At 41.6% G+C, this 27,000-nt stretch overlaps 1 protein-coding gene across 1 annotated transcript in view; it reads right to left on the reverse strand.

Moving 5' to 3' along the window:
* The window catches only part of SNTG2 (syntrophin gamma 2), a 381,958-nt gene that overhangs the window by 8,616 nt on the left and 346,342 nt on the right, over window positions 1–27,000 (reverse strand). The window contains exons 16-17 of the mRNA XM_018559229.1: window positions 7,956–8,048; window positions 565–675 (exon numbers count right to left, since the gene is read on the reverse strand). Coding sequence (XP_018414731.1) covers window positions 565–675; window positions 7,956–8,048 — 204 coding nt within the window. The remainder of the gene's footprint in view (window positions 1–564; window positions 676–7,955; window positions 8,049–27,000) is intronic.

Below are 27,000 nucleotides of genomic sequence, written 5' to 3' on the forward strand. Positions count from 1 at the left end.
CCCATTGGCCAGGTTCTGCATAGTTATGTATTCTTCATATGGTGTTTTAGTTTTTCACGCACCGACCATCGATCTTGTTAATGTTGCTTTTTATTCAATTGATGGCAACTGTGTGCATATTATTCCTCTTGAGGCATGACATTGCCATCTTTAAATAAAATAAAATTAATAAGACCTTTATTTTGTTATATAAAAATGCAAATTCCTCTATTAGACTCTTGGTTCTTGCCAGCCTGATGGTATTGCCCTAAATAAGAATACATTTGAAATAAACAAAACCACTTTGCTATTTGGTACTAGGTGTCCTTGACATAATAAGCCAGAAACTACATTTTGCTAAACGCTTAGCTTGAAGTGCAAATGGGAAATGCATGATTAAATTAAAGTTAAATATTTATGCACTATCCGCTGTTTGTCCAATGCAGGAGCTCATCCTGTGTTCAGTTTCATTGTGCCCTAATTTTAATGATAATTTTTGTAACATTTGCAGCATCTGTTGCACATTACTTGGCCTGCCACATACATAACAATGATTATAGCTGACTTCCTGACCAGATTGTTTACCTTCATCTCAATTTGTTTTGTGTCAGAATTGTGAAAAAGCAGCTTTACGCGAGTTTTTCCATCGTCCGAAGAGCCTTTCAACTGGGAAAACTTAAACCGCCAAATTATACTCTGTAAAAAAAAAAAATGAAGGAACATAGTTTCAAACATAGAGCTTTTATGTCTGGTCAAATTGGCATTTACTGTATCTTCTAACACAACACTGTCAGTGCTTTCAACCCTGTAATTGACAGCACTATTAATATAACATCAGCTCTGATAGTATACACTTTGGTCAGCTTAGTTGAAATAATAGCATACTGGCTACCTACACGCATATGGCCACTAAACGTACTGAACGTAAAACTCACAATGTTTTATAAAATTGTGGCTTTAATTTGGGGTCTGAATGGTTGCAGGTCATTTCAACTGGGCTTAAGAGCTCCCACCCATGAGTGCAGCTTTAACCACCAGAATACTGAAACAGTGTTAACCTGATAGTGCCAGTGCAAAATCATAGGCTGACTCTGTGTCCCAGTGACAGGAGAAGCAGATGAAAACACAGAACCTCAGCATCACATCTGGGATAACATACTAAAGGTGTAGAGAATGTTCACTTTGCAAAGTAAAAAAAAGATAAAGCTATGAATACCCTTTTGAATTCAATTTGAATAACCAACTATATGTAGTAGTGGAAATGTAAAAAAAAAAAAAATGTTTGTTTGCAAAATGATGATTGGATGATTGATGTGAATATTGTTTCCCTTTATTCAGTAAATATTAATTTGCCAGTTAATATTCTCTTGTCATTTTCCAAATTAATACTATATCATGCATGGAAGCAGTTTGAGGGTGAAAGTTATGGGAGTTATCTGATGGTTTTCTGCTATTTACTCCTACATTGAATCTGTGCCCAGATCATGCACACTTACTCCATTCACACCTGGGCGCCAACGTTTCCGTGCGTAAAATGCACGTTTTAACGCACGTCTTTCCCTCGCATGGTTTCATGTTTTGCGTGTTTTGTTCATTTTTATGCGTGTTAGATGCAAATTGACAAAGACGCACGTTTTACTGAGCAGATGAAAAAACATTGCTGTGAATGAGGAAACGTGCATGCAAAAGCACACAGAAATGTGCAAAAAGCTTGTGTCACGCATTTTAATGCACTTCCGTTGAAATCTATGCGGCCAAACGTGATGTAATCCTTTTACAATGTTCAGCGATTTACAACTTGCGACAAAACTCTCAGCTGTAAAGAGGGGCCATAGAAATGAATGGGATTTCTAGTGTTGAGAGTTTTATTGCACTTGGTTTTGAGCGTCAAAATGCCCAAGTGTGAAAATAGTTTTTTACATATTCTGAACAAACATTAAAGGCACTTTAAAACCCCCCCCCGCCTCTGTATCTATAAACTTTGTGAAGAAATTAATTTTCAAAGTTCACAACACAGGTACTGTATTCTTGGCCGCCTGCTAGTCCTCCAATGTAAACACACAGCAGGTGTTTCTAAGCTGTTAGAAACCTACTGAAGTTTTAACAATAATACAGAGACTCTATATTAAAATAAATATGAATTACATTTATTAAAGAAAAAAATAAGAAATGTACAATCCACAAACAAACATAGCACCTGATAATCTGAGCTTTGTTAATCCCTGTAGTTTTTACAGGTTTTAAGATAAAAACTGAGACTTTAGTTTATTTAAAAACATAACGGTTAAGATTGGCTTGCAAACTATTTGCCATTCAGTGTAGATTCTTTTTTCAGCTGTGAGGGAATATTTGGCATTGGGAAAGCCTTTACAGCTTGCCCAGATGATCTTCACCCCAAATAAGGTCAGCCTGAAGGTATTTTCCACCACCATGTGAGTTGGTTGCCTAACCTAGATGAAAATGGCTGAATTGGGAGAGGCTCGATGTGGATAAATGTTGTAAAGAAAAACAGCTTTCACCAATATAATATTGTTATATTCCTTGTCTTTTTCCACTGTCTTTTGTACATTGCCCTTCTTGTCACTATTGGGTTATTTTACTAAAGACAAATAGGCAGTTCAATTTGCAAGGGAATTTGCACTTTCCGGGGGAAGTGTCCTTTAGCTTGGTAAATGTGGTGAAATTTCACTTTGCAAAGAGTACCCAATCATGTGCAAGGAAAAAAAAAAAAAAAACAACAGTATTTTTGCCTGTACATGATTGGATGATGAAATGCAGCAGAGTCTAACCTCATTCACTAAACTAAGGGGAAACTACCCCTGCAAAGTAAAAATGCCCTTTTATAGTGAACATCCAATTGGCTATAATGGGGTCTATTCACTAAGCAGCCGAGTGAATGACTGACATGAAGTGAAGTGAGCCGAACACTGTTCAGCTATTCACTTCAGGCTGGTACGGCTGATTTCGGCTTAGTTGCCTATTTTCCGGCGGCTCTGCTGCCATAGAAAAAAAACGAAAAAAAAAACTCTCCCGGGCGCTCTGGGAGCCTCCCACATTCTGAAACAGCTCTGTGTCAGAATAAATAAATTGAAACTATTGCAAATTGAAATAGCCAATAGTAATGTACCAATGCTTTTCAATGGGAGCATTTCTTTTTTTTTTTAGCCGAAGCTAGCCGAAGGATCGGCCGAAGCTACGGCCAGATCCTTCGGCAGCTTTGTGAATAGACCCCAATAAATTAACCCCTATGTGTCTCATTTTCGGGTAGAAGTCAAATGTTCTGAACATGTTTTCCACCAATCTGTTTTCCCTGTGATGCTTAAATAATTTCACCACACTCTGCTGGCTTTCCCTTTTCTTTTATTGTACCTTTTGTATCTTAGACTTCATCTTGCTGAAGTCAGTCCAAAATAAGATGTGTTCCAATTACTTGTTATGAGTAAGGCCATATTTACACTTCCTGCCCTAAGCCAACTGCCTTATGCCCCCCAACCTAGCCTACTCCAGTTGAATGTCTAGTCTTATAATGACAGTAACAAGATCAGATATAACAGGCACCAAGGGCACCTTATGGTTGGGAGCAGTGAGGCCACAAAGCAGTGTTCCCTTCAGAAGAGTAGACTTTCACCCTATTCTGTTGGCAGTTTGCTTCCAGATATACAGACCCAGAGTGAGTGATTTATAACTGCACAGTACAGTATTCCACTCATCTGTGCACAAACTGCAAAAGGAGGACACCAATGAAGTCTCTAAAAACCTGATGTAGCAGGCAAGGTGTCAGTCTGGATTTTTTTATTATACGCTGGAATGTGTTGCAGGCATTCAGCAACATCATGCACAGATTTGTTATGCACAGTCCCAGTGGCCCTGCAGTCCTGACTCTTAGAGACAGAGATTTCAATACATCCATATTATAATATTATGATATTAATAGAAAGCAGAGAATGTTTCTCCTAAAGTTTGATTTCCCTGGAAACATATACATAACATTAATGTTAATGTAAGCGAAATTGTATTTATTTTAATATGTATTTATATAATTTAAGCATTTTCTTTTCAGTATTTTGGAAAGCTAATGCCTTGATATCATTTTATGCAATCTAATGTGCTGAAAACTCTAAGGAGACCATTACAAGTAGGACCCAATTTATCAAATACGTTTTCATTCGGAACCAATATTATGTTCCTTATTTCTGTTTGCAGAAATCAAAGTATAGGAGACTTATGATTCAGTCTTTGTGGATTGCTAAAAATATGATATGGTTTCACTAATTACTGCAGAAGGTGTCACAGATTTGAAGCAAAGTATAGTATGCAGACCTTGATTTTAATCCAGCCAAGCCAATTTATTAGAAAGAAAAGTATACGTTTCCTGAACAATTAAAATGCATATCTATTCATCATCTAGTTATTGTCTTCCTTCCTTTATTATATAAAAATTATCTCCCCCTTAAAATGTTTCATCCTTAGAGAACATTGCAAATGAAATAAAACAAATCAATGCTCTTATATATTCCTTCAAATGCAATGCTATCAATGTTTAAATTCAGCTAGTAGAATTGCTTAATATGTGTCATTATATTGTCTTGACACAAAGTTGGAATCAGACATTGGTGGCTGTTCTGTAAGCTAAAGTAGGCTGAAAGGGAAAGATACTTAGATGAGTATAAAGATCTTGGGTCGAATCTAATAAGAAAAGAAAGGATGGTGGAGGATACTGCAATCCATGAGAAGGGTTGAGACTGCCAATGTTTTAAATCTGGGAGTGTTAACTGGAGCTTCTGATGGTGGGGAATAAATTTGTATGGCAGAGGGTTCCAGAGTGCAGCCCTGGGATGGCCTGCTGGTGGCAGCAGACAGCTAGAGAGCCAAATAAGTCTATTTATAAACAATTTGCAGAGCCATTGGCCCTGCAAATCTCTGTGAATGTTCATTCTGTGCAAATGGATGCACACAATTAATATGTTTGTATATTTTCTTTATAAGATGAATGTATTTTTGAATGTTATCTTGAAATACTGCACTATGGCCACTAAATGGAGCTGAGGAGCATAGAAAAAAGTAAATACTTATTTCCTATGCCCTTCAGTTCCATCTAATGGTCATACAGTGCTATTACTATTACAGTGCTATTACTTAATTTGACTTATAAAGAAAATATAACAAGAAAGTGTGTTTTATGCATCCGTTCTCACACAACGAACATTCACAGAGGTTCACAGGGCCAATGGCTCTGTTAATTTATAAATGCTAGGTAAATGTTGTTGGCTGTTAGCTTATAAATAGGTTTAGATTCAACCAGGTCAATGTCAAGGGCCTCAGAAAATGCATAGTTCAGGAGTGTCACCATGCCATTGTTGGGGGTAAAACCAGAGCCGAGCATCAAAATCTAAATATTCAGGGCAGGCAGGTGTAGAGACACAAAGTCAGCAACTGATGTCAATCGAAGAAATAATAGAGTCATGCCAATGAACAAACACTATGCCATGCAACAGATATCCTTTTAAAGGGTCTTACTCGGACAGGTGTATGCCAAAGCCTGCTGACACATGGCTGTATGTGGAAACATGCCTTCAGAAGATACTGACACAGGTATGTGTACTCTGTGTAGAAGTCTTCTGTATTGGAGGACCCAGTTGAGCTAAACAGCAGATAGGCCTAAGAAGTGATAATGTTGGGGTCAAGCAAGATAAGGATTGAACCCAATTTGCTTGGATGGGAGCCCTACACCTGAGTTTCTAACTGCAGACTTATAGAAACATGAGAGAGAGAAGTCTAAATAGAATGTAGATGGAGATGATTTGACTGTTGGATTGGACCTGCCTTTTCATTAACTGGAAAGCTACATGTATTGGACTTACGTCTGGAAATAGCAGTGCTGCCCACACCGAAATAACAGCTGACATCATTCAACAGGCTGAACAGCAAAGTTATCTAAATGGCAGATACCTAATTTTCTGTGCCGGCAGCAAAACTTTCTATACATATTTGTAGAAATATTAGCATACATTATTGGTAATACACATTTTTTTCTCTTTGTAGTCTGGCTTTTAGCAACATTACTGAGCACAACATGAAATGTAACATTTAAAAGTGATTTTTTTTGTAAATCCTACACATATAAAACATCTGCATGTGAATATCATCATCTACACAGCATTACACCCGTTTATCTTTGCTTTAATGGTGACATGATTCTGCTAAACCTTTCAAATGCCCCAGGCTGTTTTCTTTAGGCTTGCAGTTCACGTTCAATATTTTCTTCTTACTCATGATCTTAGTCATAAGCTTTTTTTCTAAGACTATGTTACAGTTTTAGTGAAACGTCTGAGACCACTGGGCCATTTTCCTCCTAACTAAATCATAGGGGTCTATTCACAAAGCTGCCGAGGGCAGCCGAGTGAATGACCGATCAGAAGTGAAGTGAGCCGAACACTGTTCGGCTATTCACTTCAGGCTGGTACAGCTGATTTCATCCGTATATCGGCTGAAATCAGCCGTACATCGGCTTGCTTCGTGTGGCTTCGGATCAGCCGAACATGCTCAGCATGTTCGGCTGACCCGAAGTGCAGAAGGAGTTCGACTCAGCCGATCCAACATCTGGATCGGCTGAGCCGAACCTCCGGCAGGCTTCACACTGCTGTTCGGGATGTGGTCAAGTTACCTATACTTGTTTACATGTTCTCTGTTCCTTTTAAGAAGGTCTTACCTTGTGATAAAAAAAATGAATCACCAGAAAATATCCCATTTAACATAATTTCATACCAGAGTTCCTAGAGCAATTGTCTAGTTTTCACATGATATGTATGGTCAGCAGAGCCAGATTTATTATAAGGCAAACTAGGCTTGTACCGTATAGGTACCTTATTGTGATGAGCACCTGCAATTGCTGGGAATTTGCTACAAAATGACTGGGACAAAATGAGTTCCAGTCTATGTTGCAAGAGTTTAGACATATACAGAAGTGCTGGAAGAGCTCCTGTATAAATGTTACAAACCTGCAAACTTGTTAAAGTAAATCTAAATCCATTTGCAAAAACTTATGGGGTGCCATTCAGATGAATGATACTGCAACATGCTAACACATGTAATACACACTAACCTGTAGAATTGCAGTGACACACATGTCAACATGGGTATCGGTGGAACATAAATCAATGTCTATTATTGCAACATGCATTAATGTGCTTTACATGCGTTAACACTTTTATACAAATGGCACCGTAATGCACAAAGGCAATGCAGTTCCTTCACACGTTTTACACTACAGCACACCATAACGTATTATGTTGTGGTGTGCTGCATTAGAAAAATGCTGCATGTCCATTTTTTTGGTGCCATGTCGTGTTCTGAGCATTTACATTTCTACATATAAATGTGTTTGAAATTTGTTGGAATCTTAGAATTTCTTTGGTACCTTTTTAAAGTCCTATATCTTTCAAATTTTATTCAGATTGGTTTAAAGTGGAACTAAGCCCTTCAATACTCACTTACACTCCAGCGATGCCATGTCCATGAGCTCCAACGCCGGCACCAGCCTGTTCTTTGTGTCTTCTTCCAGATTTCATATCTCCAGCCATCTTGATTGGCTAGCTGAAGATGACATAACTCCCACTTATGTGTATGGGAGTTCATTTATTCCTGCATCGAGACATGGCAAGAATATAATCTGAGCTGCATAGTGTACATTGTAAAGCATCTTGAGCACTAGAAGGTAAATAGCCTTTATTTTCTGCAATAACAATCCTTCCTGTTTGCAAATTTTTTAATTGTGGGCAAAGTTTTTCTTTAAGATGTACCAGTTCCATATCTTTGCATTGTAATTTTATCTGCAGAAATAAGAACTAGTCATGTAAAAGGGTAGGGGGGTTAGACATAAAAACAAAGAAAGCAATGTATCTACAGTCTCGGCTTATTTGTCTGGCCTTGATTTGATGTCACATTTAAATTTGCACAAATAACAATTTTGTTCTTACCTTTGATTTGCTGTCAAAGCAGGTAAATCCTGTTATAAAGTCGACAGTGAAACAAACAACTTCTCCTTGACTATTGCACACATATGATTTGGACTGGAAAGAAAATATTTATAGAGTTCAGTATATCACAAAATAAGAGAAGCACAATGAGCTCACTTATTTATCACATCGGGCATTACAGGTATTATTTCTTTTATGTTCAAATAGTGGGATAATGAGGATGTCTATATTCGATTACAAATCAATAAATTTAGTGGGATTTACTGCAGATCATAGGAAGATGTGAAAACTGACCTAAAATAAATTATCTACAAGCTTGATGTTTCAATACAATGTTCAAATTTTGGAAACATGGAATGTAAAAAATACCTGTTAGGTGGCCAGGGGTGGCAAGATGTATAGTAGATAGAAGTACAATAGCAAGAACAAAAATTTTATAAGCAGCTATCGTGGCTTAGGTTTTAATCATCAATTGCCTGAAACACTGGCCAGTGAAGGTCAAAGAATAACAATCAGTGCATTTGTAAAATTAGTGAAGCACATTACATGATCTGGGGAGTAGGAGACGTTGGTCATTGTCTGGATCTAGCTGTAAGCATCTATCGGTCTAGCAAGCAGGCACTTACAGAAAACAGGCAGGCAAGAAAAAATATATCCATCAAGTTAAGAACTCCTGCTGTGGAAGGCAAACCCCCCTTCTATGTAACTGTTGAGGCTGACATTTAATCTGTATATTTTCCTTTTCCTGGTTTACACCCTCATCCTTTACCTTTACTAATTTTTACCCCCTCATCAACATATTAAAGTGGACCCTTACACTCAAAATCACATTCTACCAATGCACCCCTGATGTATGATGAATAATAATAACATAGACATGTCATGTGTAAAATACTGGGATTTAGAAATACTTACACTTGCAGAGCATTCACTTCCTGCTTTGAAAGTGAAAATTACTTCAGTTTGCCAAAGCAATGCACACTGGGATTGCCTTGTCATCAGCAGAGTATTGCTAGGAAATCTCATCTGTAATTTCATGAGATCTCAGGGGAAAGCATTTTCCTCCCCTGAGATGATGTGCATAGTCACATGTCCTAGTCACATGTCTAGTCACATGTGCCAGAAATCCAGGAAGTAATAGGAAAACTAGTAATCTGCCCTAAACATGGCCACTGTCAGAAGACTGGGGAAGAAAATGGAAATAAGGTATGCAAAGAATACAAAGCCGGCAATTATCTATATGTGTTTGTAGATTGTCATTACTAAACATTTCTAAAGGTGTGTTTGTTGTTATTTTAAAGATATGGGTAAAGGTCTGCTTTAATAAAATAAAAAATAAATCGCATCACATGTTCTTATTGCCGGTTTTATACACCCTATGATTTTTTTTATTTGCTTTTATAAACTGGCATTGAGCTATGCTGCTTGGCTTCTTGTTAATCAATACTCCCGAGCCCTTCTCCATCTTTGTACTGCCCTACTCTAGCCAAAACATTTTTGTTATCTTTAAATAGAGTGGGGTGTGTTTAGAACTCTTTGGGGTATTTATTGTTATCTGTGTCTTCCCATTGAAAAGATTTTCTGTGATTTTCTCTTAGGTCAGAAAATAAAGGTAGAGATATTTATCTAATGGAGACATACAAGCCAATACAAGCCCCTTGTTAGGAGAACAGGGAAGAATCTCTGCCATGTTTCTACTGATATATGTGCTGAAGAGACTTTTTTACTTCCTTTGTGGTCACCAGGACAAGAAGTGCGACAGACAAACAACTATAAAAAGCTGACAGAGGTTCCACCCAAAATATCTCAAGGGACAAAAAAAACTTTAGTTATTGAGATTTAATATATAGGGGGCTATTGCTATTTTCCTGGCCTAGGTGCATACATTTTTCAACAATAAATTCAATTTGCCTTGCTATTTTGTCCAGATCCTTCTGTACCATATAATCACTATCCTGATAACTTCATTATCACTCAAATTCAACAACACTGTATGTCATCAGCAGAAAATGTCAATATGGCTATCTATTTCATCACCTAGATCATTATGAAATAGATTGAAAAATAATGAATGTCTTTGGTACACCACCGTTTAGCTGATTATGAACATGTCCCATGAACAATTACCCTTTGTCTTCTGTCTTTTAACCAGTTATTTCTGCTTGTACAAATATTCTGCCCTAATGATGGCATCCTCAACTTCTGTACCAGGTCATTGTGAAAAATAGTGCTAAAGATTATAGCAAAATCCAAATATATTACATAAATAACATTTCCAACCTGTGATATGGGGAAGGGATAAAGCAATCCAAACTTCAAACTTCCCCCCAAAGCATCTGTGGCTTGCATAATGAGATGGGAAATCCAGGCACATGACCTGCATCTTATGCCTCATGCTCCGGGGCCCAGCGTCGCTGTTCCTCATGTTTCTCTGCTGCTTGTTTTCTGTGGCTTCCAAACATGTTGCTTCTGGGCAGCCACAGTTTTTCTATACAGGCATAGGAAGGGAGTCCTTAAACATGGCATAGCCCATAATAGCACTCTTCTTCAGCGCTGCCACCCAGTGGGATAAGCAATGTTGAGTTTGTATGTCTATACAGTGTGTGTATGTTTGTGTATACAGTGTATACAGTGTATGTGTGGCTGTACAGAGTGTGTGTGTGTGTGTGTGTATACATCGGTGGTACTGCTGTGCTATGCATAATGGGGTGGTGGTGAAATGAATGATAGGGGGGTGCTATGTGCTTGGTTGTATATACGTCTGACCCCTGCACTGCATACATGACATATTTCTGACCTCTGTGCTATGTCCATTATATACACCTGACCCCTGCACTCGGTACATTACATACTTCTGACCCCTGCACTCTGTGTGTTATCCAGTCCTGACCCCTGCACTTGGTACAATACATACTCCTGACCCCTGCACTTGATACATTACACACTTCTGACCCCTGCACTCTGTATGTACACTTGTAGCTCCTACAACTGTTAACGCATTTTTGCCACATCAACAATTTGCCTCAATCTTCTCCTCTGGGTGGTAAAGGTGCTTCCAAACCTTATATTTTGAGAAAGGTGAACCCAACCCACCCCAGGAAAAAAATTATCTTTGATTCTGTTTCCAACATCTAGATTGAAACTTACTTTTTCATGCAAACCTACTGGCCATAAACCTTTGATGATTTTCATGTATAAGATTGCTCTCTGTTATACATGTATTTCTCTTACTACAATACACTTTCAAATGATTACACACAACAGAAGTCAGGCAGATCTGTGGCCACTAGACTACTATTTTTCATGACATCCTCTTTAGGCCTGTCCTGTAGGACTGATTATAAAACAAAAGTTATTGTGGTCACTAACGGTTGCCAATGAAAGAAATTAATCACACAATGGATTTTCCAGTGTCCTACTAAGCGTAGTGCATTTCGAAATACATTAGCAAGTACGTTTGGATGTAGAAAATATAGTAGCTCACTTTTCCTCTAGGATTTCTTAATAATTATTATAGATTATTCCTAAATTGTTACAAGGGCAAATACTCTTATTTGTGTTCTTTTATTGAATCCTTGTCTGTAAATATCTAGGGAACAACAGAATATATAGTAAAGCATTTTCTTTTCTATCTGCTGCACACTGAACTAATTGCAGCCATTACTAAAGGTTTGGAAGGAGATAATGTCATAGCTTCTATTCTTTACACAAGAAGATTTAAAAGTACTACATGGACTGCACCTGCTTTGAAAACAGAATACTAATTGTATTATTAACCCTTATTTAAATGTTTGAGATTTACAACGTTAACAATATGAATACAATGTATTACATTAAGTGGGCTGCTACAGCATCAAATCATAAATGTGTTAGAACAGAAAGTGCAGGAAGACCTGCAACCTAAGCACATTTACAGCATAATGAAATGTGCACTCGCTACTGACTATCAAATTAACTTACTAAAAAAGTTCCTGTGAATTCTGCTTTCATGACAACACTTACAATTATAGTGTATATTGTAAGGATTTCAAAGAATAATTCTGTATATAGCTGTGCATCAGAGAAAGAGCAGAAGGGCCACACACCTTCATTTATGGATCGTTCCAAAAAGCTTTTTGAAGCATGAATACACTTTGATGAAAAGGGTTATAAATGCTGAACAGAGTTATGAAAATTCCAGCAAGTCTAAGAAAGTAAAAGTGGAATTGTTTCCTACAACAAACTCTTCAACATAGCTCACTCAGTAAGGTACACAATACTCTGCTGAAATTCTGCCAATAAACCCAAAGAACCTGTTTCAGTTGTCAACTGACTTAAAGTGACACTAAACTTAGAATACTAAACTAATAATACATTCAAGTACCTTAACTATTAACAAAAGTGTATTTTATGTGTGTATCACTCAGCTGTAGATCCTCAAATCATCTCTGAATTTGTACGGACATTGGAGGGTGGCTACTTTTGTCCTCCATGGTCCTCTTTGTGTGTTGCAAACTAGCTACTGATCCAAACTCGCTCCTGTGTTGGACTACAATCTCAATACAAAGTTGTAACATAAATGTGAGATCTTGGAGCGCGCTTGGAGCCTTGGCTACTTTACAACACACGCAGGGACCATGGGGAACAAAAGTAGCCACCCTCCAGAAGGAATGACAGTGTCAGCACCAATTCAGAGATGATTTGAGGATCTACAGCTGAGTGATACACAAATACGATAAATTTTTGTTAAAACTGTAGTTGAGGTATTTGAATGCATTGTTAATGCATTGTTAAGGTTTAACCTCTAAATGTAGTGTCACTTTAAAGCTGAAGCATAGTGTATAAAATATACATAATATAATACATTCCCTGGTTCCCCTCTGAACAACATGGAATAGTTGTTCATAAACAAAAAGATACCTTGTCGCACTCCTTACCGGAAAAACCCAAAGTTGAATGAGGGGGGTGCTTGTAGTGACCTGCGGATGGTGCCGCAAAACACAGCATAAAGATGAATAAATGTCACCAGCACACAACATGTCACCAGCACACAACCATTATTGCAGTCCAAAGAGTGTGTTTATTGGAACGTCATGTCACCAAAACTAGCGTTTTTTGGTCCACGCAGGGTCCCCTTCATCAGGCTCAGCAATACTGGTTGTGTGCTGGTGACATTTATTCAGCCTCCTGTTCATGTCACAGCAGACTACCTTAGATCTTTTTAAAAGCATTGTATGAAAGAACACATGCATGGGATTCCTTTAGATGTGTCTGCTTCTCCCTGCTGGACACTTTGTGCTGCAGACTTTAGCTGTGCACTCTATTGATTGGTTGACTGGTTTCAGGCAAGTCTAAAGGGAGTCAGGGATGTGTTCTTTCACATAAAGCTCAGGAAAAAAATGATTGATGGCAGAGAAATCTAAAAACTTTGAAAGGAGGGCCAATTCATTTATGCATCGGGGGAGAGGTGATTGATGAAGGATGGAAGCCTTTTAGACAGAAAATGAAGGTGGGTTTAAGATAGCTGCTGCATCATGAATTGGTTAAATTGTGGAGAAGCATGTTTACAGGGAAGTGAGAGTATTCAGTTTTAACAAATAAGAGGATTTGTTACAATAGTGGGGAAAAAAGGCAAGACTGGCATTCTGCTTTAACTTTTATCACAGACCTTCTGCAGAAAGTTGGTTTAACTGTTGGTTTGATTTAACCCTGAACACTTTACAAACATCTAAATACACAGATGGAATAAGAGAATGTTTTCACCTGCCCAAAGATTTTTTCTATTTCTGTCCATTCACACCTACTGTATATTTTAGGTGTGATTAGGGATTCCTGCATCAGGAACTTGCAATTTCCTGCAGCAGGAATCCCTAATCTGTAATTTACAAGCATCAGCTGTCACCCATTCAAGTTAATGATTGGGTGACAGTAGCTGCATTTAAACATGGCAGAACACTGGCAATCGTATGTGATACAAATACATGCGGTTAGGAATCATCGATCATGCATCCAGGGATAGAGATCGATTGCTAACCACATGTAATCAAATCACATATGATTACATGCAATCAAATCACATATGATTACATGCAGTGTGCCAGTGTTCTGCCACATTTAAATGCAGCTGTTGTCACCCAATCATTAACTTGAATGGGTGACAGCTAATGCTTGTAAATGACAGATTAGGAATTCCTGCTACAGGAAATTGGAACAGGAAAGTTCCTGAAGCAGGAATCCCTAATCGCACGTTAAAAAAAAATGTGAGGGGGGGCGTGGCTTACCTATGGCGGCGGCTGGACGTGTGTAATTGAAGCTCCGGCTCCATCCCCGAGTTGCTCGTGACACAAGGACACTTCGCCGGACTCCCTTACTATTCTCATGGGGGGGAAAAGAGGCCAAAAGTCGGCCTCAGCCAAGAGGCCGAATACGGGCTCACTCAAGCGCCTATGGGCAGCGGAATCCCCGCCGGATGATCGCGGGGCCCTGCACGCGCCTCCAACCCTCTCGTCAGCGCGGCCTGCGAAGGCCTCTACTCACCATCACCGGCCTGGAAGGGATGATACCTCAGCCCAGTCGGAGGCGGAGGGCTCGGATGACGGCTCCGAAATATCGATGCGCACCTTGGCACGATCCATGCCGACCAAGAGGGAGCTGTCGGCGATGTTTCTCCGCCTGGAGACCTCTATTAAGTCGGACCTGACGGCGCTCAGGTCCGAACTCTCACACACGTTTCACCGCGTGGAGGCCGCGGAAGACCGCCTAGATGAACACGCACAAGCGATCCGAGAGCTCCAGAATCAGGGTAAGCTATCCTGGCTCCACACCCGCCAAGCGCTGTACAAGATCGAGGACCAGGAGAACAGAAACCGTAGGAACAATCTGCGTCTCCGGGGCCTGCCTGAAGCCACGGGGGACGCAGACCTCGCGGACACTGTCAGGGGCATCCTCAATTCCATACTGGGTCGACCCCCTACCTCTACTCTCCTGTTTGATCAGGCGCACAGGGCCCTGCGGCCCAGAGCACTGGCGGGAGAACTGCCCCGAGACGTCATAGTGCGGCTCCACTACTACGCAGATAAGGCCCTGATCTTCACACACCTCAAATCCTCCTCTGAAGTGGACTTCGATGGGGCGAAGATTCAACTCTTCCCTCTCTCCGGAGACACTTGCTCGCAGGCGCCATCTCAGACCCCTCTTGAATTTGCTGAAGGATGCCCATATCCCGTACCGATGGGGGTTCCCCGCCTTCCTCATAGCTACCCGGGAGGGTAAATCAGCGATATTGCGCTTCCCTGAGGAGCTGGCAGATTTTTGCACCAAGCTGGAGATCTCCATGCCGGAATTGCCTGATTGGGCCGACCGACCGCCAGAATGGCGTTTTTCCCCCTCATCCCACTGGCAACAAGCTGCTCCGAAACCCCAGAGGGGCTCCCGGCACAGGCCTTCATCCCACTCTGCCCCGGGAGATTGATTTTTCCACCGCCCCCTTGCCGTTTTGCGGGCATTACCGCATATTGTTGCTCGTTTAGAGCTCCACTGGGGTGCCCTCTCCTGCCACCTGTCAGGGGCCCCGGCGAAGTTGTCCTAAAATTTTTTTCTTTTTTAATGTCACCTGTTTGATCTGAGTTGGATCGTTATGTTATGGTTTTATTCTGCACAACTGTTTGCTAAACGTTCCAGCCAAGTATGTCACATGTAATTTGTATGCACTCGGGGAGTGGGGGGGGGCTTCGGCCGCACGTAGAAGAAGTCACACTGCATTTTTGTATGTGGATTGCAGGCCCTGCCGTACGAGGCCCTCCACCCCCACTAGGCCATGCCTTCCCGGGGAGCCCTTGGCCCCGCGAAAAGGCATCTGCTGCCGTATTTGCGGCACTTAGTGTAAAGCAGAAGATTCTGCCCATGCCTGTTCCCTTCTGTGTCCCCCCTGCCTTTGTCTACCTCCCTTATGTATGTACCTTATGTGTCGTGAACTTGCTCTGGTCCTCAAGGTCTTTTGCGGAGACCCCCTACGGAATGTATCAATGGCGGCTTTAAAAATAATCACGTATAATGTAAGGGGCCTTAACTCCCCACGTAAACGCTACCAGATCCTGATGGAGATTGACAGAAGCGAAGCTGATGTAGTCTTCCTGCAGGAGACGCACCTCTCCTACATCTCTCCGACACTGATTAAAGCCCGCCACTATCCGCTCTGGTACTACGGGGCATCCCCCACTAAACGTGCTAAAGGAGTCGCTATTGGGTTCCGAGGGGGTCTCTCGGTGCAAATCGGAGAACGTTTGACTGACCCGGAGGGTCGCTATCTGATTATGCGGGTAGCTATTCAGGGGGTTGAGTTCACGTTGGCTAATGTGTATGCCCCGAATGTACATCAGGTGTCCTTCTTGAGACGGGTCTTGGGCAAAATAGAGGACTTCCGTAAAGGTAGACTACTTCTGGCGGGGGACCTGAATTTGTGCATAGATCCCCTTCTAGACTCATCCTCAGGGGCCACACGCAATCTGCCCTCCCATCTTGCTTCCCTGCGCAGGGCCCTCCACAAGTCTCAGCTGGTGGACGCGTGGCGCCTCCTTCACCCAGGGGTCCGAGACTATACGCACTTCTCTTCGGTCCATTCCACTTATTCCAGGATTGACGTGATCATGGTGGATCACACTCTCCTGGAAAACTTACAATCAACGGCGATCCTACCTACCACGATCTCGGATCACGCGCCAGTAATGCTCTCACTGTCTCTGGACTCCCTGGGTGACAGGACGTTTAATTGGAAACTTAATGACTCCCTACTGCACGACCAGCGGATCTCTGCAGAGCTGTCGCAGACTTTGGCTTCCTACTTCGATGCCAACACCTCCCCCGAGGTCTCGGCGGCATGCACGTGGGAAGCCCACAAAGCTGTTCTGCGGGGCAGGCTGATGGCTGTGGGGGCCAGGCGTAAGAGGGAAAGGATGGCGACCATGGCGGCATTGCTTAAGGAGATCCAACGTTTAGAAACGTCCCATAAGAGCCTACAAGACCCTCAGATCCTCCAAGAGCTACTGTCCAAACATAGTGAATTGAGACTCCTACTAGAACAGAACACCACGAAAGCCTTTAATATAGTCTCCCGTAAATACTACGAAATGGGGGGGGTAAACCGGGTAGATTCCTAGCACGGGCGTTGAGAACAACTCTGGCCTTATGTTTTTGCAGGGCTCTAACTTCTTCCCCCCACGGAAGGTGGACAGATCCTTCGCGCAATGGTCAGATTCTTCCACGCTTAAATTGGGTGAAGTGTTGACGGGCACCTCTTTAACACCGCTGCTAACACTGAGGGCCAAGTGGGGCAAGGTACCCCTGGATTCCTGGAAACACCGCCAGCTGTCCCACTTTATAAGTTCCCTCCCAAAACCTCTAAGAACGCCCCGAGAATATACCTTCATGGAATCTATTCTGAGCTCCGAATCGGTGCCCACTCATTGCCTCTCTTACTTCTATAAAGCCATCCTCACCGAGGAACACGTCGCACCCCCGCCCTACCTACGCAAGTGGGAGACGGACTTTTGCCGCACCCTTACTCCTGAGGAAAGATCTAAAGTACTGGCACTTGTTACTACCTCCTCCATGGGCGTCCCCACATTGGAAACTAACTATAAGTTATTAGCAAGGTGGTACTTCGTACCTACCAGAATGCATGCGATTGATCCCCTCCTTGACCCTCACGGCTGGCGGTCGTGTGGGAATCCAGGTTCCTATGCCCACATTTGGTGGGAATGCCCATTGATCATACCTTTTTGGAAACAGGTGATTCAGCTTATTAACCATATCTGTGGTGAGCAGCTTCCGAGAGATCCTTGGGTGGTTTTGTTTCACCTTACCACTGATTCCCTGCGAACCTACCGGAAATCCGTGGTCCCCTGCCTGTTGAATGTGGCCGAGTCTCTCATACCGAGATGCTGGGGATCTGCCAATGTTCCCTCCATGCAGGACTGGTTCCGGAAAGTGGATAACATCAAACTGATGGAGGAATTGTTATACACCTCCAAGGACTCGTACTCTACATTCTATAAAAAATGGGCGTGCTGGTTGGCCTTCCAGGACTCTGCTACTTACCGTTCTCACTTGCTCGACATAGAGGTATGATCTGAGATGGTCAACGAGGATATGAGCCTCGCCCTGGTGAAAGCTGATATGTACCTACTCCTGAGAGGATAACACGTCTGGGGGTCCTAGGTTTATCCGTATTGTTCACTTGTATTGTATTTATATGTTTATTTTGTGGCTACACAGCCATACGCAAAGGACAACACACAGCCTGACCATACACTGTGATATTGCGCACAACCGGATAACGCTTAAGCCTTGAACTTTCATGTATATAGCAGCTAAGGAACCTTAGAGCAAGTTCACTAACACCCCTCCTTACCCCACCCTGTCTTGTCCTCCCCCCCAATCCTTCCCTCCTCCCCGCGTCATTTTCTTCCCCCTTGTTAGTGTCTGTCCGACACGCGGGGCATTGACTCACTAAATACTGTTATATATTGATTGCACGGATAATCTACCCCCTGTTATTGTATTGTGTTTTTTGTATATTACCTGAAAAATCCAATAAACCGAAATAATAAAAAAAAAAAATGCGAATGAGGGCTAAATCTTACAAAGCCCATTCACAAAGCACAACCAGTAGGATGACACCACTTTCTTTGTGACAATAAAGTGATATTGCAGTGTCACATCTTCACTCCCAAACTGCTGAATGAATAATGAAGGAGCAGCAGTATACTGATCAGGCCATGTCTATGCTCATTCTACTCTATCTTCCTATCAACTCGTTCTGTGTAAGAACATTTACATGCAGCATACATGATTGGCTCTCAGTGCTACCCATCCCACTTACCAGTGTGATTGCCGTTGTATTGGAGACTGCTGTTTTAAGAGAGTGATAGCAGAATAAATTCAGATACTTACTGTAGACTAGTTGCATTTACAAATATGTTTAATGCTTTATTATTGAAAACATATGTGCATGTATTTGTTTATTTTTATATTTCTGGAACTCAGCTTTAAGCAATACATGTCTACCTAGGAGCAGATCACTTTGCACCACATGAAGTGGTTGGACCTGCTTTAGTAACCAACTCCATTCAGAAATTTTCAACACGGACTTGAAAAATGAGAGATGTAGGCTGATTGGTTGCTGTGGACAGTTCCTCTATAATTTTATAGGACACCTTGAAGGGTTAGTGCTAAAATATATATATATATATATTCATAACAAAGGTTAACTTTCAACAGTAAATATAATGTTCTGAAGGTTAGGGAGGTAGCCCAGTTGATCTGTGGTGGTTAAACGGCCAAGCAGCAGTGGGAGACCCTGGGTCAAATCTCAGTCAGGACACTATCTCCATGAAGTTTAAATGTTCTCTCTGTGCTTGCATGGATTTCCTCCCACACACCAAAGACATATGGGTCTATTCACTAAGCTGCCGGGGGCAGCCGAGTGAACAACCGACCCCAAGTGAAGTGAGCCGAACACTGTTCGGCTATTCACTTCAGGCTTGTATGGATGATTTCAGCCATATATAGGCTGAAATCAACCGTACATCGGCTTTCTTCTCATGGCTTCGGGTCGGCCAAACATGCTCAGCATGTTCGGCTGACCCGAAGTACAGAAGGAGTTCGAGTCAGCCGATCCAACATGTGGATCGGCTGTGCCGAACCTCTGGCAGGCTACTCACTGCTGTTCGGCCTATTCTTATAGATGCCGAACAGCAGTGAGTGAATAGCCGAATGCCGCTGAGCTCAGAGGGATCGAGCAGAACAGAAAAATAGTAAAAAAAGTAAATAGAAAACGATTGTGCGGAGCTAGCAGTGAAAGCTAGCTCCGCCCAACAGTTTTTCTATTGTCCGGCGGTTCTGCTGCCGTAAAAAAAAAACGGCTATTCTGACACGGCTCTCTGACACGGCTCTCTGACACGGAGCTGTGTCAGAATAGAAAAAAAATAAAAATGTTTTTGCCCATTGGAATGCATTGCTAGATTCCTATTGGCTATTTCAATTTGCAATAGTAAAAGGGACAGTTTGCTGTTCGGAGATCAGTGTCCCTGGTTAGCAGGTAACCAGGGACGCTGATCTCTCTGCAAGGCTGGAGCCAGCCGCAAGATCATGGCTGGCTCCGCCCAGCTGTCAGAAGCAGGCTGTCGGCCGGTCAATGGCCGGCCACTCGGCCAGCTTTGGCTTTCAGCGCGGCTCACCCGAGCCGAGGCATATGCGTTCGGCTCGACTGAGCCGCTCTGCCGCGTTCGGGAGCTGTACAGGCTATAGTGAATAGCCCGTACAGCCGTTCAGTAGAACCGAAGGGGTCCTGGGGCCGAAGCTAGCCGAAGGATCGGCCGAAGCTACGGCTAGATCCTTCGGCAGCTTCGTGAATAGACCCCATACTGGTAAGTTAATTGTCTCCTGTCTAAAATTGGCCCTTACGTGAGGTAGAGACCTTAGATCCACAATCTTACATTAGATTGTAAGATTGATAGCAGGGACTGATGTGAATGAGCAGTGTGAAAAGTACTGTGTAACATTTTTGATGCTATATAAGTACCAATAATAGATAACGTGCATAGTTTCTAAAGCGATGAAAGTCTTAGAATGATTCTTTGTACATTTCAAGTCCTAGTTTCTTGGAAGCATCGCTCCATCTTGTTTGTAAGTCACTGTTTTAGAATTAGGTCAGGTGTGACAAGCACAACTCTTTTTTCTGAGAAAGGAAATGAAGTGACAAAGGGAAAATTGTACACGTAAATCAAGTGACACTTGTACCTTGTTTTAGCATAACTTTCTCACTTCCCTTCAGCACCACAGAAAATAACTGCAAGTGAAAACATAACTCCCATATAATATTTAACTATAGAGTAGCCATTGTAAGTGTTATATTATGGTAGCTGTGTTCAGTAATATAGGAACAGTGACCTATTGTCAAGGAGGCTTGGATTCAAAGTAATATGTCACCAAGAAAGAGTGCTTGAAGACGTGGCAAGTAAATTGGCTAGGAAAATGAACAGGTGGTTAGATTACAGATACATTTAAAGTATATGCAAGTCCCTTACAATACACTGATGTGCTCCATTTTGATCAGTAAAATATTCCATAAAAAATGTTTTGTTATATGAGCTTGATTAGCCGAAAAATTATGTCAATCCTGGAGCAAATGTATTGATGTGATTCCTGTGCCCTATGCCTGTGCTGCACTTTTATCAATTATCATTATGAGAAGGGTTCTGGAGTTCTAACACACTTCCTGACCTAGGGTGACAAAGCTGCTGTGAGTGGGTAAGCACTGCCACCTTAAGACAGAAAGTGTGTGACTGGCAGAATAACTAGGAGAAAATAAAGAAATAAAAGCCTGGAAAAGAAAAATAATGCTGCCACCACATCTAAGGACTAAAGCCAAAATGTCTTTAGTTTATGTGCCCAGGCCATAGGAATAATACTGTCTCTGTCACACAAAAAAACAGTTGAGTAATAAGAGCTGAAGGAGAACTTACAATCAGTTAAACATTTTTTCCCTCTTTTGATACAACTGTCAGGTTTCCCCTGGAGGGCACAGGGTTATTATTATTATTATTATTATGCAGGATTTATATAGCGCCAACAGTTTGCGCAGCACTTTACAATATAGGGAAGACATTATAAATACTATACAATTCAAGACATGATGGTAAGGAGCTCCCTGCCCGTAAGGGGTTACAATCTAAGATTGTATTTTCTTCCTCTAAAACAAAGCTGCAAGAGCTGTGAGAGAGTTTATACATGATGTACATCAGTCTTCTTTCCAACCTTATTGTCTATGTAACACATTTCAGCAAACTACGTCAATGATTATATACCGTATTTTTCGCTCCATAAGATGCACTTTTCCCCCCAAAAGGAGGGGGAAATGTGCCTTCGTCTTATGGAGCGAATCCCGACGAACGAGACATGAAGTTTCGGGCGCCAGGCGAGTACTTTTTTGTGCATTTAGCTAAAGCAGAGCTAAATGTACAGTAGGAGCCACTACTCGTTTAACACAAGTGATATTATTAGATCACTTGTATTAAAAACGAGCAGCGGCGGCGGTGATCGAGATCACCATAAAGCAGATGAAGAACGGACGTTCTTTGTCTGCTCTGTGTGATCACTGAGAACGTGGCACTGTAATCACAGCGCCACCTGTCTCAGCGGTCACTAACTGCAGCTTCTGTCACAGCTTCTGTCACAGAAGCCGTGACAGAAGCTGCGGTCTGTCGAGTGCTCTATAAGGCCTCCCTGCGTCCTATGGTCCGGTGCTTTAACAGCGGTTTAAACTTACCCCGTCTTTGCCGCGCGCTCCCGTCGAAAATCCGAAAGTGCTCGGGCGGCCGCAAAGCATGTTGGGACGGGCGCAATGCGCAGTTCGGATTTTCCGCCGGGAGACAAGGAAAGACACAAAGTAAGTCTATGGACGTGTGCACCCGCATGTAGACACCATGGGACAGGAAGTACCAGCAAGGACAGAGGAGCCAGTGCTCAGTAAAAGTGCACCTGTACAACGATTATACATAAAAAAAATATCCCTTTGGCAGCTATTAGCCAACTCTTTGCACAGCTGGTGACTTTTTAATCCTGTAGAACTGCAAGACTGAAGGTAAAGCTGGAGTTCAGCTTTAACAGTTTTACATTTCTCAGGGTTACTCTAATTCATAACTTTAGGTGATCAGCCCATGTAGAAATGTTGTGAAGAAGGCCAGACAATGCATTTTTTCCCATATAACAGCTTCTACAGCTATGCTGTTGGGTTAGCCCTCACTGTATATATAACATCTTCAATGGGAATTTCTCTGCTAAGATTACAGGGTATTGCAGCAAGTGGTGAAAACAGCACAGAGCGTTACTGACATGCAGTTTCTAGCAAAATTAGGACATTTACACTACATGGCTGCTTAGGCCCTGTTCACACCAGGGTGTTTTAGGTGTTGGATAAAAAATCCTTCTTTCTGCACCTTTAATGTAATTTCATCAAAATGTATGCTTCATGGCAACCCATGTTAAATGTACCTAAAATGCATTGCAACCCACCTAAAAATCAGTACACCTAAAGTGCAAAGGTGTGAACCAGCCCTTAGAATGCATACAAGTAAACATTTCATTGTACTTGGTACTTGCTCATATGACTGTAAACTTAGGGGTTGATTTGCTTAAAGCAAATAGGCTGTTAGTTTTGATAAAATTCACTTTACAAAGAATACCAAATAATGTGCATGAAAATGTAAAAAAAAAAGTATTTTTGCTCGCACATATTTGATGCAAGTGAGTAGAGCTTCAACGTATTCACTAAGCTAAGAAAAAAACTCCCTTGCAAAGTGAACAGCCTATCTTCCTTTAGTAAATTACTCCTTGAAGTATGAATGAATATTATTTATTACAGGTATTGATATGGTGCTGCCCTCAAGGAGTTTAAAATGTAAGCTCCTTGAGGGCCTAACCACCTTACCAACCGTTCATTGTCTGCCGCCCCTCTCTGCCAATTTCTCCACTGGTTCCCACTTGTCCAATTAATAACATAAATACTAACAACATACAATGCCATCTACAACTCTTCCCCCGGCTATATCTCCAACCACATCTCAAAATATCACCCAAACCGTCCTCTCTGCTCCTCTGAAGGCCTCCTGCTCTCCAGCTCCTGTGTCACCTCCTCCCATGCACACCTCCAGGACTTAAAGGAGAACTATGAGGTGAGTGCTTTTCACTCACCTCATAGTTCTAGCCGACCTGTGACAATGAGACTGTCACAGGTCTGCTCAGTAGATCGGGAGGTGAGCGAACACATACACACTCACCTCTCGATCCTGTCACAGCTCTCTGCCGTGACAGGGGAGGGGCTGGATTCCCCCCTCCCCGCTCCGATCCGCCAGCGCTGACTGGCAGAACGGACGGGGGAGGCCACGGGTACAGCTGGCTCTGCCTCTATATACTATAGGCAGAGCCAGCTGTCACTCACGCAGCTGGGCGGATCCAGACATAATTGTCGGGATCCGCTTCAGCTGCGGCGTCTCAGTATACCGCAAGGAGTAGCTCGCAATATACTGCGGCGTCTCAGTATACCGCGAGCTGCAGCTCGCAGTATACTGAGCTTAGGGTGACGGGAGGATGCTAGTTTGTGTCCTCCCATTACCCTAGGGAGAACTATGGTGAAAAGCCTTAACCCCATAGTTCTCCTTTAACTTGCCTCTGCCATCCTCTGGAACTCCCTATTCCAATCTATCCACCTATCTCCTACTCTGTCCACCTTTTGCAGTCCTTGAAAACTCATCTCCTCAGGGAAGCCACATCAACGTAATAACTATCCTTTTACCTCTTCCATTAACTAATCCCACAAAATTGTATACCCTGGCCCCCCTTCCAGATTTTAAGCACTTATGAACAGGGCCCTCCTAACCCCCCTATATTGGAATTGTATTGTAACTTTACCGTCTCCCTCCATTTTGTAAAGTGCTGCACAAACTGTCGGGGCTAAGTAAATCCAGTATAATAACAATAGTAATAATATTCTAAAGCCCCTATCTCATGTACTAGGGCCAATTTATCTACCAGCTCTGTCTTGGGAGTGTGGGAAGAAACCAACGCAGGCACATGGAAAACATTCAACCTTCACGCAGACAATGTCCTGGTTGAACCTGGATTTAAACTGGGGACCTCGGTGCTGCAAAGCAGAAGTGCAAGCCACCAAGCTACTGTGCTTAGCAATTAGCACTTTAAATGTTATGTTCCTCTTTAGCCACTATGCCACCACAGCACTTGGGTACAGTATATTTTACATCCTTTGGCTTTGTAATTTTTTATATATCAGAAGTTGCTTTGAAACACTAGAAAACAATCTAATTAATTTTCTTTTTTTCTTATTAACCCCCCTCCCCCACCACCACCACCACTAGCACTACCCCCTTAAATGCAATATGCAGTATATGTAGATTTGTAAAGTGTATGACAACCATCTTCAAAGAATTCATCAAAGCCAAGACAGAAGGGGTGTATTGGCTCCATGCTGTGATTTAAACAGTTATTTATGTAAGTGTTAAAATGCCCTGTTAATTTCAGCATGCTATGTAATCTATCAAACTCTAGCTGATAAGCTAAAATCACAGACCTTTATGTTCAGGCAAATTGGAAGCCATGAATATTGAACAAAACTTAAATGTTACATCAGTGATTAAAAGCACACGTTGGCTAAGCCATATCAATGTTCTTGAGACTGAAGTGTTTCCTCTGCTTTTGATGTCATATATAATTCTATTAGTGGTAGTATAGATATATATCCGAAGCTCTGAATAATTTGCTTTCTGAAGATTGTGTTTCTTGCTCATTAAATTAATCATTCAGTATTTTAATATGTTAACATAAACAGCTGTTAAATGGATGCCCCGTGAGAGGTCCCGCTTGTTATGAGAATGGACGGGCGGAATCGCGGCGGGAAAACGCATTATCTGCCTGGTGCGACTGGGGTACCATTAGAAACGAATGGCACCGCCAGCGTGATCAGTGGTGGTGTGCGATTCCGTGATCGCACAACCATTCGTGGAGGCTTTGTGCATGATTGCTACTCGCTCACGGATTTCCCAGGTGTGAACCTTGCCTCAAGGTAACATTACTAGGGATTATATATATTTTTTGTTTGATTCAGAACATTAATGATAATGCTTTGTGGGGTTTTGCCTTCCTCTGGACTGAAACTGTTTTACTGTTGGAGGTTCAACACAATGTACACCTATATTTTTTTTTTTTAAATTAGGACTCCAGCCCAAAAAAACTAGAGACAAATAAATAGCCCATAAAAGATAAAATAACAAAACCAGCTTGTGCTGCAGTATTAACTTTTCATCTGCAGATCTCCCCTGCAGTTTTTTTTTTTTTTTCTTAGATGTCCTCAGTTTGATGACCAGCATCATTCAACCCACTTCCTCAGAACCCAAGTTAGCTGGACCTGCCCCAGCATCATTAGAGAATACTCCTTCATTAGAGTATAAATAATTTGCTGTATACTTTTGTAATAATAGCATGTATTTTTTCTAAATTGGAGACTACAACAAACAAAAGAAATATCACTCAAAACAAATAAGCTGCAGTTGTCTTAAGGTTGAATGAATTGAAATAATGTAACATGCTGGAAATGATATGGTAGTAGCTTAAGAGATAAAAATAAAAGCAACAATGTTCACCAAAGCAGACAGCATGACACATTTCAGTTTGAACCTGTTTTCTCCTCTGCCCCCCCTTTCCCCTGTAATCTTCTGTTAAACTTAATTACAGCCTAATTTGCATTTTCAGTAATTGAATTATAAACTTAAATGTAAAGGTCCAGTGACTCCATAAGCATTAACTGTTACTTAAATCACACTCCCAATGACAATACTGCGGGAAAAAGAATGCAAACTGTGATGCCATTGAATTAACATTTTCATTCTTTGCTTCAATAGTAGTGCCATTCTGAATGTCTTTGTGGTCAATTGTCTGTAATTTAAAGGGTCTGTACTCAAACTGATCAGTGCAAAATACCCATATGCCATGTTCTTCTTTTGTTGAAATGTCAGCTAACTATTGTAAATGAAATGTAATACAGGGATGTGGTAATAGAAAACATTGTATTCCGACCCAATCCATTTAGACCACATTTGTCCCTACTATTTGTAAGTGGCATAACATTTTGTGACATCTGGTGTGGGAAGTGAACGTTGCCATATACAAATGATTATTTTAACAGAAAATCTTCACATGCAATTAGCTGAATGTGTAACGAATGTGTGGTATGATGCATCGCTATGGTTTTCAATGGTAAATCACTTGTAAAATCAGCATTTTATTTAATGCTATTGAAATTGCAGGTACAACTTGTACGAACTACTGTGCATGGTGATATGTAGTTTAGTAGATCTTAAAGTGTATTTTCACTTTTGCAGCCAAACTGGGATAAAGCCTACTTTGCATTTCTTATATGTTCCCACTCACATTGCATAACTTAAAAAAATTGCTGCATACACTTTAGGTGCTTTTACTTGCTTAAAAAATAAACTTG

The sequence above is a fragment of the Nanorana parkeri genome, unplaced genomic scaffold (genome assembly GCF_000935625.1).
Source record: "Nanorana parkeri isolate BGI_ZX_2015 unplaced genomic scaffold, ASM93562v1 scaffold383, whole genome shotgun sequence".
Classification (NCBI taxonomy): domain Eukaryota; kingdom Metazoa; phylum Chordata; class Amphibia; order Anura; family Dicroglossidae; genus Nanorana; species Nanorana parkeri.